This window comes from Andrographis paniculata, unplaced genomic scaffold (assembly GCF_009805555.1).
Source record: "Andrographis paniculata isolate CXL003 unplaced genomic scaffold, ASM980555v1 Contig52END, whole genome shotgun sequence".
NCBI classification, from domain to species: domain Eukaryota; kingdom Viridiplantae; phylum Streptophyta; class Magnoliopsida; order Lamiales; family Acanthaceae; genus Andrographis; species Andrographis paniculata.
The window spans coordinates 8126152-8140412 of NW_026137587.1; the positions used below are offsets into that span (position 1 = coordinate 8126152).

The 14261-nt window shown below is 35.7% G+C and overlaps 2 protein-coding genes across 4 annotated transcripts; one reads left to right on the forward strand and one right to left on the reverse strand.

The window, feature by feature from the left end:
• Nucleotides 1-271: 271 nt before the first annotated feature.
• On the reverse strand, nt 272-5635 carry LOC127254360 (uncharacterized). 3 transcript variants are annotated; one of them, XM_051279446.1, is made up of 11 exons: nt 5493-5635; nt 5120-5364; nt 4919-5029; nt 4043-4184; nt 3650-3946; nt 3410-3557; nt 1719-2666; nt 1380-1618; nt 1227-1300; nt 975-1083; nt 272-702 (listed from the first exon to the last, which is right to left on the reverse strand). In XM_051279446.1, the coding sequence occupies exons 3-11, from the start codon at nt 4972-4974 to the stop codon at nt 619-621; spliced, it is 2097 nt and encodes a 698-aa protein (XP_051135403.1). In that variant the 5' UTR covers nt 4975-5029; nt 5120-5364; nt 5493-5635; the 3' UTR covers nt 272-618. The 3 variants fall into 3 exon arrangements, with proteins under 3 accessions (XP_051135403.1, XP_051135402.1, XP_051135404.1); XM_051279445.1 differs by having other exon boundaries at nt 5478-5635; XM_051279447.1 differs by lacking the exons at nt 4919-5029; nt 5120-5364; nt 5493-5635 and having other exon boundaries at nt 3650-3941.
• A 2393-nt stretch (nt 5636-8028) lies between these two features.
• Nucleotides 8029-13993, forward strand: LOC127254361 (nucleobase-ascorbate transporter 1). The gene is made up of 14 exons (XM_051279448.1): nt 8029-8246; nt 9561-9658; nt 9757-9933; nt 10615-10715; nt 10807-10882; nt 11013-11072; nt 11170-11357; nt 11449-11545; nt 11670-11756; nt 11829-11887; nt 11971-12062; nt 12542-12619; nt 12701-12861; nt 13321-13993. Exons 1-14 carry the CDS (start codon nt 8171-8173, stop codon nt 13531-13533), a joined length of 1563 nt encoding a protein of 520 aa, XP_051135405.1. The 5' UTR covers nt 8029-8170; the 3' UTR covers nt 13534-13993.
• The last annotated feature ends 268 nt before the right edge of the window (nt 13994-14261 follow it).

The window sequence follows — 14261 nt, forward strand, 5'->3', positions numbered from 1 at the left end:
TTAGATCCATCTACTTAAAATGAATCCTTGCCCATTATAAATTTTATATTTATTTACATTAATACCACTATCATTTTTTACCCAACTTAATACCTTACAAACTAAGCCCCAACAGACAAATTACATTAGGCAGGCGTCGGGGTTTGAACGATCACAAATCCAACCCCCACACCACCAAAACATCCCTTACGGGACACCAACTATCATTTTTAGTCAGTACATAAAGTTTGATTTTATTTTATGTATAATAATAGTTATATTAGATACTATATTTAAAATTAAATATTATACACTACTATTATATTATAATTGAAATTATAATTAAGTTATTTCATTGTTTAACAAATGGTAAAATCCAACTACAACTCAACTAGAGAGAGAGAGATCTATATATACATTGTTGGTTGGTGAAGGTGATTTAAAGAATCACACTCAGAGAGAGATCCCCAGCTAGCTTTATGGGATCAACTGATTTGATGACACAGTCGTCTGTGTGTCTATGTACAAAGAAACAAACAAAGAAATAAACAAAGATGATAATTATATTACATATCCCTAGACTAGGTAGGTGAAGTAGTAGTTTTGTCCTTTCCTTTCCTGTATTATTACCACCTTGGCTCAACTCTTCTTCCATTTCACCACCCCCCTATGATGATGATGTTGTTGTTGTTGACGATGAGTCTTTGTTCTCCCACTTCCCTGCTGCAATGCCAATAAAGCAGATTGAAAATCGAATCATAAAAACAATCGAATAAGGTTTGCTGCTGCTATAAACATTCATACATACATACATGCATACCATACACCAATGTATGGCATAAGAAAAAAGATCTATGAAATTCCCAAAAGTAGGAAGGCTAATGGACGTTTAACCAAGGGCATATAAATTAGCCAATCCAAACCTAACTGCTAAACAGTTATTTGCTAAATCGAGTAGAATATAAAATATGCTTAAGCTTAACTTGTCTACTTACAGAAAGCGGAGCTTCCGAAGTCGGTCCAGTTTCACTATGTTTTTCAGAACTCGCTCTCCTTGCTGTGCCCGATAATCTTTCGAAGAAATCCTTTACATAGTTGTAAATGCTGGAAAACAATGATTGATATTGTTCAATTAGAACAGCTCAAGAACAAATTTTAGTATATGCCACAAAAGGGCAACCCATTGACATAATTATCACAAGTCCATTAACAGCATGTGGTGATTCTCCAAATGATTGACATGATACCTTAGTCGATGTCTATTGAGGGCAGCAAAAAAGGCAACAAAACCATTAAGAATACTTCGCAGAGCACGAAAAACCTGAAAAAACAGACCAAAGGATTACTAAGACAACCAAAAATGTAACCTCAACCATAACGATTTGCAAAAAAAAAAACACCTGTGAGAAAAGGTCATTCCAAAGAGAACGCCATATTGACACCTCGTACGAGCTCACTGTTGACTCCACATCTCGAGTGAAATTAAATATGCTGCTTGCGAATACCAACAAGTCTCCAACCATTTCGTACGTGAATTTACAGAAGAAAGCAATGAGACTGAAAAACCCTACTAGCAGACGAACTGGAGCATAAAGAACTTCCCATAGAACCCAGAAGATGGGGTATATAATAGCAGTTGCTGCAATAAACAACGTATTAACAAGTTTGTTACGTATGCATAAATCAGAAAAGATTGAATTGTTCATAATTTAAAACCTTAAGCGATCAAAATAACATACCAATATTCCATGCTACCACTAATATATACCATAGCGGCAGTAGTAGCATCTCAATAGTATCTCCGGCCATTGTAAATGAAGACTCGACCACCATCCAAGTCACAGAAAAGAAACTCTCAACTATTCGCACAGACATGTTCCAGAGAGGGAGGAAAACTTCCAAGAACTCGGCAACAGGTGCAGTCATTGGGTCTATAAAACACAAAAGGCACGTACGAGTAGCCTGCGTCACCATAAGAAACCACTTGACGGCCTTTTGAAAATTATGAAGAAAAAGCATAGTTCCCAGATATTTAATTCTTGAGATCATTTCCAACTTTTCCACCCAATCAAAGAGTGGTCCAAACAAGCTAGAAGCTGTTGCCTTGAGGAGAGGAACATTTTTATACAAATCGTAGAATCCAATGAGGACAGTGACAATAGATATTAGAACGTACAAAACTCTTGCCAGAGGACACATCCATGGACGATATAGATGGCAAAACACAGGATAAGATTGGAGGAAAATAACCCAAGATGGAAGTCCAGCTTCAAGTAGGGTAAGTAACCGCAAATCAGGCATGATTATGTCCTTTAGTTTAAAGGGAAGGTCATGATCGGAGAATCGAAACAAAATTAGAACATCTCTGTATAGAATGGGCTCAAGTGACTCTTGACAATCACCTAGACCAGAAGTATGGGACAGTATTTCAACTGCTTCTTCTCCAGAAGAAATTTCAAGCTCATCATAAATGGAAGTCATCACTTTTCTTCTTTTGTAAGGACAATCAGCAGGTGGTGGCGTACGAAATCCACTCATCCCATTTCCCACTGATACTGGATACACTCTGAAAATGTTGCTCGAAGAGCAGGGAGATTCATCTCCGAAACACATGTCATCTCTAAAAATGTCAACAAAATCATTCTCAGTCCTCGGAAAACTTTCCTGCACATCATAGAACACCTCCCCTGCAATTATAAAAACTTTGCATTAAATACAATGTAATAATCTTATTAATCCAGCAATTAATTAAGATAAGGAATGATCGTAGTGCAAGGCCTGCAGGATGTAGCTTTCTAGAATTTAACATCTCTTTGAAGTTTGTCCAAGCACGATTGCGTAACTTCAGTCAGGTTAAGAAGAAAAACCTACCAGGACAGGACAGTACTGATGTGGATTCACATATTTTATGGATTGAAACAACGATCATGGCTGTTAGTTGGCCTTTGACTAAGACAGGAAACAAGTAGTATAATTTTCTTTAAAGAGGCCCACAGCAGATTTCAATCAGATCAGACTGCTTCCCAATTAAAAATATTTAACTAAGGGAATAAGTGAATTTACATAATGAAGGATGAGTCGGGAAGATGAGATAAAACATTCAATACTTTTACTAGCAAACACAGACTGTCACAAGGTGCAGCAAGCAGACACTGAGGGTGAATAGAAAAATATTACAATTATGAGAAATAGGCATATGCTCTAGCTTTCCGATCATTAGGTACATCTAATAGAGACATTTTAATGGATTCCTCAAGGACATCAAATCATGCTAATGCCCATTTGCAAAAGTTCATACTCATATAAAGAAAAATAAAATAAAAGATAATATGAAAATGCAAAGGTGAAATATCAAAATTATGTCCCATTGCATTTTGCTAATTTTAAAATTTGAATCTAAATGTAAAGTGGAGGTTAAATCATGAAATACCGATTGTAGCACATAAATGTTCTTCCAAAATAGTCCTTTCATTGAGTGTCCCCGGAAACCAGGATGATATCAACTGTGCTGCCTGTGTTATGCTATCAAATTCCCACCTTCTCATGACTTTAGCCTCTATTGCAAGAGATGTATCAGTCTGAAAATGAAACACCAAAAACACATGGAACTAAAAATTCAAGGAACATTTCTAAAAATAGCACTCAAATGAAGCAAATATACAGTGACTACCTGAAGCTCATTCAAATAATTGATACCACGAACATCGCTCCAAGCAACCTCAAACACAATAAAACCATACAGAGTTCTATGCAACTTGCTGTTTGCAATCAAAGTATTCCTTAGTTTCTTTACAGGTAATAAAGCTCTTTTCCTGGATAACATGAGAGCATCTATCAATGAAAGCCATTTTTTCACATTACTCAATTTCCTTGAATTCGATGATGAAGAAGCCTGTAGCTTGGACAATTCGCCTATCATCTTTTTGTCCTTCCTGCCTCTAGTGTTAGCAAAGGGGGACAGCCTGGACTGCGCAAATGTGGAAATTGTATTCTTAAGACTTAGTCGATGACTGATTAAAGTTGCAAAAACCCATAAGTGAAGTGAAGTAAACCCTTAAACAACCTTAGTGACCATCAACTGCCACAGATGGGTAGGGCGTGAACCAAGATCTTTTAACCATGGTCTATTATCCACCAAAATATACAGTTTTCCACTGTGTGAGGCCAGAAATAAGCTCAGATGTGAAAGATAGGACTGTAAATCCCTGAAAATGCATCACGTTACATGAGTAATGAAATCACAAGACATAATAATCATCTTCAATGTTGCAAGTGGACCCATGTAATTAGAAAGTTATGGTCAGGTACATATGTAGAGAAAGAAACATATGCACAGAAAAAACAACGGCTACCGTTTGGGCGGGTTTTCAACTCAAGAACAACTTAAAGTCAAAACTCCAATTTCCAAGAGCATCCTAATTCAATATTATCAAATGATCATAGCAATAATTACCAGCTTTATACATCCTTCAACAATTTTATTTGTTCGAGGCGGCACGTGGACGATAAAACACAAACAAATATGCACATTTATTACAAAATCACTAAAAACACACTCAAATGATGATCGGAACACAACAAATGGCATCGTCTGTAAAAACGGCTACTCGGGTTCAAGTACCAAACAGACAAATGTTTTATTTAACTTCCAAAACTGAACCCATTATCCTTCACACCACCAGAACACTTCCCATCGATACAAAAAGCCAACACCATATCTAAGCACGTGATTCCACATGTGCAAATAACAAGGATCCAACATGTTCCCCAACACAAGAATATCAAACAGTTGCCTACTGCACATAACTCTTATTCAAGTGGCAAATCAATGTATCATATAACATAAGAAAAGCAAAGATCCCTAACATCAATATCTGATGCTAGCAAACTACTTCGACAACATAATTAACATCAGAAAAGCATAGAGAATTCACTTTACCCAATCTGCAAGCTTGTCAGGGGGAATACACAGCGGTCAATATCTCCGTTCGCCATCGAACGCCAATTGAGTTCTTACACCTTCCTATTCTCAACTGCACACCAGCCACCACTGTTCCAATCAAACCACACAACCAAAGCATTCACAAAATCAGAACAAAAAACCTCAAATAAACAACAATCGAAGCAAAAGAAGCAACACCTTTGAGAAACAATGCCGATGGGAACCGATCACAGGAGGACTTCCATAGAAATCGCCCAACAGAACAACCAAAACAACACACACAACCGCCGAACTTCATTAAACATAACAAGAAATTCAATTAAAACTGAACTTGAGCGGGGAAGCAGAGCAGCCGAGGGCCACGATTGAAGCAGAAAATCAATCAATGGCCGGAAACGAGCACGCGCGTCAACAGCAGAAGACGGAAGTCCTCCAACAACATCCTGCAACACACATCAACGTTTGAGACGAATGAATACAACTGTAAATTCAGCAGCAGCAGCAGTAATAAAGAGCCGCCATTAATGCCAACAATGGATATCTCAAAATTCGATACCGAAGCAACGTACACGGAAATCGGGATCTGGAACGAGGGGATTGCTTTGCTTCGGGGGAGGTGTTACGCACAGGACATGGACACGTTGACTGCGCGCCACTGCGTGAGAGAGAAAATGAATAGTTTTAGAGAGAGAGAGAAGGAAAGGGACGTCATTCAGTTGCAAAAATGCGTTAGCTCTTATCGCGAACCAGTAAGGGTATAATGGTAATTTCACTGACGTCAGCGTGAATTGAATTTGTAGGCGGTGATGGTTCTCTGGAAGTTCCTATATGGATTTTTGAGGTCCTGGAGCTCCAAATCTAATCCTAACCTGTGTGCTTTGGTGGACCCCGCGTAAAAAAGAGGGTTATTCTCCCTTCGGGACTTGAGGGACACGGACCTTGGTGCTGAACATAGTAACTTACTGCTGTATCGCAGGTGGTATATTATATCTGTATTTAATTTTGGGAATATTGTAGTTTTAAAGTTGATAAAATCCAGAATAATTATTGTAACATCTGTATATTTGAAAAATAACATATACATATTATATAAATTTAAATTTTAACTTCTTGAGTTGTCTGATAAAATTTAGGTATATATATAATTCTTTAAAGTCATGGGCTAATTCTATTTGCTAAGTCAATGGAAGTTTCTATCTAATATGGCTAGGAAATGAACCAAATAATGGCTTTGTTCCAAGTAAAAAAATTTAAATATAAATATGCAAATTTATCTAATTTGTACTATTGAAGTATACATGTTGCTGGATAATATATTGTACATAATGCAAAAAATCAAAATCAATAATATATAATATATAAAAATTCTTAAATAAATTAAAAAATTATTATATTGAATGTTTATATAAAATATTTTATATCTATCATTGAATGCTTTTTTTTAGAGTTCATTCAAAACCACTTCAAAATGTTTGATAATTTACATATGGTTTATTTAAAACAATAAATTTTTATTTTTTAAATACTTCCTCCCCATTTTAAAATTATATATTTACTTTTAACAGTAAGTTTAAAAAATAATAATGTTTTAATTGTAGTTAATAATTAAAAACCGTGTAAATACATTTTTATATTTATTTTTTATATAAAAATATCAATGTGATAGTAAAATATAAGGGTCATAATTATTAAAAGATAATTATTTTATAATCAGATTATTCAATAATAATACAAACCAATAGAATTCAAAAGTTGTCCCGTAATAGATGATCTGGTGGTGATGTATAAGAGTTGAACTTGTAATTATGACGTAAAAGTATAAACATTAACAAAATCTTCATTTTACATAAAATAACAAAAATCAAAATCTAAAATTACAAAATACAAAGGGTTTGTTTACTTGAATTTTTTTACATGAAATATTGAATAATATAAAAAATAATATTTTATATAAAATGATATTTTATTTTTAAAATATATATATATATTAAAAAAACATGTCATAAAAAGAAAAAAAATGTGAACAAACAAAACAAAAGGCTGTGTTTGGTTATAAATTCTGTTAAATTTTTTATTATTAATATATTTTTATTAATTATTAAAATAAATATATATATTTTTATATTATACTATATCAAATTAGTGTTTTAATTAAAAAAATGTAAAAACAAAAAAACATTCTTTTTATTGACATTGAGTAAGATCGCATCAAAGTCAACCTAGCTTTGAAGTCAAATGGGATTATTTATGAAATTGTAGAAAGTCAAGCACAAATACATACGTAGAAAAACACTAAATTAAATCACAATATTGAGTTAAATACCACCTTTAAAAAATCACAATTTTAAGTGATTATTGTTTGTTTCGAAATACACAAATCACTTTACTTTTTTTTTTTTTTTTGAACACTATTTATAGAATGACAACTTTTTTTAAAAAAATCAAATATGTAATATTTTATTACTTCAAAAATTCAAATACAATTGTTTTTAGAAGGTATAAAAATAAATTCAAAATTTGGTAAAAGTTATAGCTAACGTCATTAAAGGCAGCAATTAATTCCAACAGGCAGTAGTCACTTTATATCTCATCATTAAATAAAAATAGGTACATTTAAATAAGGATTAAATATATACAGTAAGATTAATTATTTCATAAAATACTAACGAATGAGAGAAAATGATTAACAAATAAGCTATAGTAATAGTACTTAAATGAAACGTCAGTGGCAAAAGCGTAAATAAGTGAAAAAGCAGTGGCAAAGAGAAAGGGGAGAAACAGGAGAAGAAAATATTCAGAAGCTTAAAACCGGAGGAAATGAGGAACGTACAGTAGAAGAGCAGCAGCACAGCACACTGAACAGTCCCAACGTGCGTTTCTCTCTCGGCAGAGCAGAAGACTGTTCAATCTTCAATTTTCTGTGCGTATGCATTGATTCATACACTTGCATCTTGTTTCGTTTTTGGCTTTTGAATTTTTTTTGTGTATTTTCTATGTATGGATGTGTGTGTATGGGTGGGTGGCATATTCTGTTTTTTTTTTCACTCTCTTTTATATATTCTTGTGGGCTGTGCACTTTTCCCCACTTTTTTCTATCTTCTCTGGCTGCTGCTGCTGCTGTTGGAGCTTTAATTTACTTTGTTCGCAGTTCTTCGTTGATACCTCCTGCTGATTGCTGTTTTTGTTTTTTATTTTTGCATTTTTTTGGGGTGCGTGTGTGTTTTTGCGTACAGACTTGGTGGAGGAGAGATGGGAGACATTGTTCATCCTCCTATGGAGCAGCTTCAGGACCTCGAGTACTGCATTGATTCAAATCCTCCTTGGCGTACGTGTATTGGCCTCGGTTTATAATCATTTTTGTGTGTGTCTTTTCGCCTTTGTTGTTTGAATGTATAGTTAGAGCGTGTTTAGGTGATTGTTGGCGTGAGTTGTTGTTAGGGGCTAATTTGTGTTTGTTATGGTTCGGATGTAAATCGTGTCTGTTACTGTGTTTTGCCGTTCAAGGCCGTGGAGGCGAAGCCTTATTGATGGCTTAGCATGGGAGTCGGGGTGGTGGCCGGTGGGTGGGTGGTGTAGGGGTGGGCGGGAAGGCCTGGTTATGAAACAATTTTGAAAAGTGAAACGATAGATTGTGGACCATCAGTACGAAGGTGAACCCATGATTTCGACTCTCAGACCTCGACTGTGGTGGTCGAGTAGTAAGGAGAAATTGATTTGTGTGGGAATATTACTGTGTAGGGTATGGCAACATTTGTGGACTTAATTATGGAGAAGATGTGTAATGTTGGGGGTAATGAGCGTTGGTTTACAGTGAATAAGGTTGTTTCCTTCCATGGTGCTGCCTAATTTTTGTGTTTGTCTATGTTGGGAAGTATGGAATATTTCTGAATGGTGAGATTGATGGGAATATAAGGAAATGGTAGGATTTTAGACCAAGAGTTTTTTATGTGAGCTTTTGAGGTGATCTTAATTGGTAGTGTTGTTTTATTGTTTGAACTGAGGTTGGTTTCCATTGGGTTGATTAATGGGATGAAGAATAATATCATTTATTCACTGCCAGGACGATTGAAGAATTGAATTGTAACAAAGGATTGATGATTTAATAGTCACTGCATTAAGTGAAAGTTTGAAGCTTTCTAAGGAGAGCCTGCTAGGCTTTGAAAACCTGTTTTTTGAAAACAAAGTTTTATGACTTACTGAATGGGTAGTGTTTCAAAATTCAAATGCTAGTTTCTGTACGTTGATGGGTGTAAGTGAAATATAGGGTCATTGAATGCAGTCCTTTGATTTGGTGGGAATTTATTTCTTACGATTTTGGAAGCTGAAGTTTCTGCTTTCTGGTGTTGGTTAATTCATCAGGATTTTAGAAGATATAACTTTGCAAGAATTGATGATGGTTCTGATGTGAAAATTTTGAATCTGGCCATTATAGGATGTGTTTTAGCAAGTGTCCATTTTGGATCAACTCCTCGTTTGCCAAATTTGTTTAAGCTAATTGCATGCATGAAGTTGGTCTTGATCTTTATGCCGGTGTTAGATGATATAACAGTTTTAGTCGTTCTGTTATAAACATTTGTTTGCATTTCAGAAGTACAGTCTGTAACCCAGTTTTTTTTATTTTCTGATTTTTGATCTGCAGCTGAAACCATTTTGTTAGCATTCCAGAATTACATTTTAGTACTTGGCACAAGTGTAATGATTCCCTCATTGCTCGTCCCTATGATGGGTGGAAGTGATGTAAGCTGATTTTTCCTTCTTATTTAGTTCTTTCTAGTTATGTTGTTGATAAGTAAATGTAAATATTGATCAATAGTATGTGTTTTCCGATCGCACAGGGGGACAAAGTACGTGTTATTCAAACATTGCTTTTTGTAGCTGGCGTTAATACTCTTCTTCAGGCGTTGTTTGGGACTAGGTTACCTGCTGTTGTTGGAGGATCCCATAGTTATGTTGTTCCCATAGCATATATTATTCATGACTCGTCATTGCAACGGATAGATGATCCTCACATGGTAACTACCTCATATATCTTTTACCTTATTTTTAATCACGTGGCTTCTGATTTAGGTGATATATTTTGAGTTTCATAACTGTTCGAGATCATATAGTTTCAAGGAGTTGACTTGTGTTAGTCTGCGGTACACTAACAATTGAATGATGTGTTTGGCAATCACTAATTTAGTTCTTACACTTGTCTTTCATGAGGAATAAGTGGGCTGTCATGCTTCGCATACACGTGTCTTTGATCAATTTAGTTGTATTTAATGTCACACAAACCGACGTATCCAATCAGATCTAATTTTAATCATAGCATCGGGATCATTGTAATCATCCATCTTAGAGAGAGTTCTATAAATAGGGATGGATTCAGTCGTAAATTATGTCGATTCATTTTTCACTTTTCTTAATGCAATTAAATGAATTCTTAATCCAAGGATCGTTTACTTTCTTTGTTACTATTACTTTGCACACATGCTTTCAATCACATCATGCACGTTTAAAAGGCTGACTGTCTTAGTTGAGTTGTAGAGATAGTTTAGGGACTAATTGTTTGATGGGACTTAGGAGGTATGTGGACAAAGCTCTGAAATAATACTCTTATAAGATGAAACAGCTGGTTCTATTTGATTTTTTTTTTTTTTTTTTGGTATATTGGAGCATTGAAAAAATACCTTCCATTACTTGTTTTACAGAGATTCATACAAACCATGAGAGCTATCCAAGGAGCTTTAATTGTTGCCTCAAGCATACAAATAATCCTTGGCTACAGCCAAGTATGGGGACTGTTTTCTCGGTATTGTTCAGTATCCATTTGGCTGATAAAAGGCTAAAACAAATTCTATTCACACACATCTTCATGAGTTTTAAGACACTTTTCACTCCAGCTTTTTCAGTCCACTCGGCATGGCACCGGTTGTCGGATTAGTTGGGTTGGGCTTATTCCAACGAGGATTCTCTGCTGTAAGTGTTACTTGACAGCCGTATCACATCCACGGCAATGTTTGATATTTGTATTAATTTGATTTTACAAGGCTAATTAAGTTTGATCTCCCTAAAACTTTCCACTCCTGCCCATTATCTGCCTTTGCAGCTAGGAAATTGTGTAGAAATTGGTTTGCCAATGCTCGTCTTGGTTATCGGCTTGTCACAAGTGAGTGGATCAATTCATGATCAGTTCAACTGTATAGTATTTACATGCAAGCATTTTTTGATGTTTTGCAAGTAATGTATGGGTTTTTCAATCGCAGTACATGAAGCATGTTAAACCCCTAAGGGACTTTCCTATCTTTGAACGGTTCCCTGTGTTGATCTGTGTCTCTATCATTTGGATATACTCCCTTGTACTGACGGCGAGTGGAGCTTACCGCGGCACACCTCGTCTCACTCAGAACAGTTGCCGAACAGACAGGGCGAATCTTATATCTACTGCTCCATGGTTAGTTCTGCTTTCCCCCCCCCCCCCCCCCCCCCCCCCCCCCATTTCCTCTTTTTCATTGAGGTTAATGATCTATTTTCTGCTGTTCAAGGTTCAAATTTCCTTATCCTCTTCAGTGGGGGCCGCCGACTTTTGCAGCTGGTCATTCCTTTGCCATGATGTCGGCTGTTCTTGTCTCAATGGTTGAGGTAATCTTTGATCAGTGCTTTCAAAATATAATGCCACATATATGTTTTGACATTTCTGATGACTACACGATTTTTGTAGTAAATACTTTCATATATGCATCTTGACGACCATTAAATACTGCAGTCCACTGGAGCATACAAGGCTGCATCACGACTGGCTATTGCCACTCCGCCTCCTGCATATGTACTCAGCCGTGGCATTGGTTGGCAGGTATGTCAGCTAGGTGGATATACCATTTCAACAAGCGTATCAATTTTAACCCCAAACAATTGTTGTTTTCAGGGAATCGGCATTTTGCTCGATGGCCTTTTTGGAACCGGCACTGGTTCCACAGTATCTGTGTAAGTAATTGACAATACGTACCCTTTAACTCGATATTATGTTCAGACTAAAGTTGATCCATGAGCTCATAAAAAAATTTCAGGGAAAATGTTGGACTTCTTGGACTAACTCGAGTTGGAAGTCGTAGAGTTGTTCAGATATCCGCTGGCTTCATGATATTCTTTTCCATCTTAGGTCTGTATGAATTGGATTAGATGTTTAGATCATACATCTAATAACCGTGAGAAGATTGCTGAATCTGGGGTTATTATGGGATGAAGCTAACTCTAATTCATCTGGATATGGATTGAACTCCAGTAGCTTGATAGCCATAATCAAGTCAAGCTTAACTGCTGATAATACATGTTGGGTTAATCCATGTCCCTTCATGTGTAAATAGGCGATGATGAAGATTTAAACATGATTTATGATACCATATGTGACGATACTAAAAGCATTAAGCTAACATATTCTGGTTTCTGTGTTGTTTTTTTAGTTTCTCTAACAATCTCAGAAGCCCCATGAATTACTCCTATGGGTTCTGAAGTAATTATGTCATCTTTTGAAAAGCCTCTTACATGTTCCAACGTAATCATATATGCATGTATAGAGTTTCCGAAGCTTTTATACCTCTGAATTGTATTTAACACAGAAACAACATTTGTCAACTGCAGGGAAATTTGGAGCTGTTTTTGCTTCTATACCGTTTCCTATATTTGCTGCTTTATACTGTGTTCTGTTTGGCCTTGTAGGTATGATTTTGTCATTTGTCATCAAGATTTCTGTCTCGTATATTTCGCCAGATTTTACAACAATTTGTTTCCTCATTGCAGGTTCCGTTGGCCTATCGTTTCTTCAATTCACTAACATGAACTCTATGAGGAATCTCTTGATAACTGGTCTGTCGCTCTTCCTTGGGATGTCTATTCCCCATTTTTTTGACCAATACTGGAATGATTCTCGCCGTGGACTCGTTCACACTCATGCTGGATGGGTAAGAATTGTTTTATAGGGTCGAATGAATGAAGTGAAATCTCATTGCCTATATATTTTTCTGATTTGTTTCCCTGATCCCTAACTCTATTATTTGATCTAAATGAGCCCTGATTCCACAATTATGTTTTGACATTGATCTTATAGACAAACCATAAGCTTAGTCCCTCAAAAAAGTGTCTATTACTTCTTTAATCTCATGAAATTCAATTTCACTCGAAGTTGGTTGTAATAATTAGTCATTCTTTAGTACTACTAGTTTCATCTGAGACTAAAACTAAAGGTTTGCGTATTATCACAACTGACATCCCGGAAGATTATGATCGAAGTTTACACTTTTTTACGGGACTAACAGTGCAAGTTTTGTGCACGGATGTATGTAGGCGGCGACAAATAGGAAGCTATGAATACGGCTGTCTGGTTTACCTCTCTTTCTATTTCTCCACCTCTGTTTTTGCAGTTCAATGCATTCTTGAACACGATATTCATGTCGCCCGCGACGGTTGGGTTGATCGTGGCCGTGTTCCTTGACAATACAATAGAAGTGGAAAAATCGAAGAAAGACCGAGGCATGCCATGGTGGGTGAAATTCAGGACATTCAGAGGCGACAACCGGAATGAAGAGTTCTACACCTTGCCATTCAATCTCAACCGATTCTTCCCTCCAACGTAGCTTCGAATAAACCCGGTATCTATCTCTATTTATCTATTTATTTGTCCATCAATAACTAGCTGTCTCTAGAGAAGCTTCGTTTTGGAATTCCCATCCTTGCTTGCATTGCTAGACTTAATTAGATTGATTCTTCAACATTTCTTTGAGGCTAATTGAGCTGGTCTTTACATATAAATGTGAATTATTAGGGAATGATGTATTTGCTAATTGCTATTCTCTCTTTTGTTTATTCAACCACATTTTTTGAGGTCAGAAATAGAGGAATGCTTGCTTTGAAGATATCTTGAAACTTGAATATGGTCATGGCCTGTAGGTTAGTGAATTTTGGAATTTGATGATGATGATGATGGTAGTATTAGTAATAGTAATAAGAAGAATGAGAGGTGTTTATTGTGTTAATTTCACATCTTGATTGATGTGGGAATTGAATGTTTGTTGTGTACTAGTATTATTTACATAAATGTGAAATTAAATGAAATGAGATTGACTGCACATTGAATTTTTGAAATTGCATTAACTTGACCCTACAAATATAGTTACTTAATTCTCCCTTAGACTTGAAGGTAACCAAGCAACACACCATGTTTCCGCAAATAAATCAAAATATAAACATAAAAACAAACCAATATTGTATGTTTTTTGGAATTCAATTTTTTTGTAATAATAGTTTAAATATGATGTCTTTTAAGAAAAAATATATATTTATATAAAATTACTAAATGAGTACA

Bases quoted from the DNA above. Each gene is read 5' to 3' on its own strand.
- LOC127254360 (XM_051279446.1), bottom strand. From the start codon at position 4,974: ATGGCGAACGGAGATATTGACCGCTGTGTATTCCCCCTGACAAGCTTG. The intron at 4,185-4,918 runs GTAAAGTGAATT...ATGCATTTTCAG, and splicing joins CTGACAAGCTTGCAGATTGG to GGATTTACAGTCCTATCTTT. The intron at 3,558-3,649 runs GTAGTCACTGTA...TTTCATTTTCAG, and splicing joins ATTATTTGAATGAGCTTCAG to ACTGATACATCTCTTGCAAT.
- LOC127254361 (XM_051279448.1), top strand. From the start codon at position 8,171: ATGGGAGACATTGTTCATCCTCCTATGGAGCAGCTTCAGGACCTCGAG. The intron at 9,934-10,614 runs GTAACTACCTCA...CTTGTTTTACAG, and splicing joins GGATAGATGATCCTCACATG to AGATTCATACAAACCATGAG. The intron at 12,620-12,700 runs GTATGATTTTGT...TCCTCATTGCAG, and splicing joins TGTTCTGTTTGGCCTTGTAG to GTTCCGTTGGCCTATCGTTT.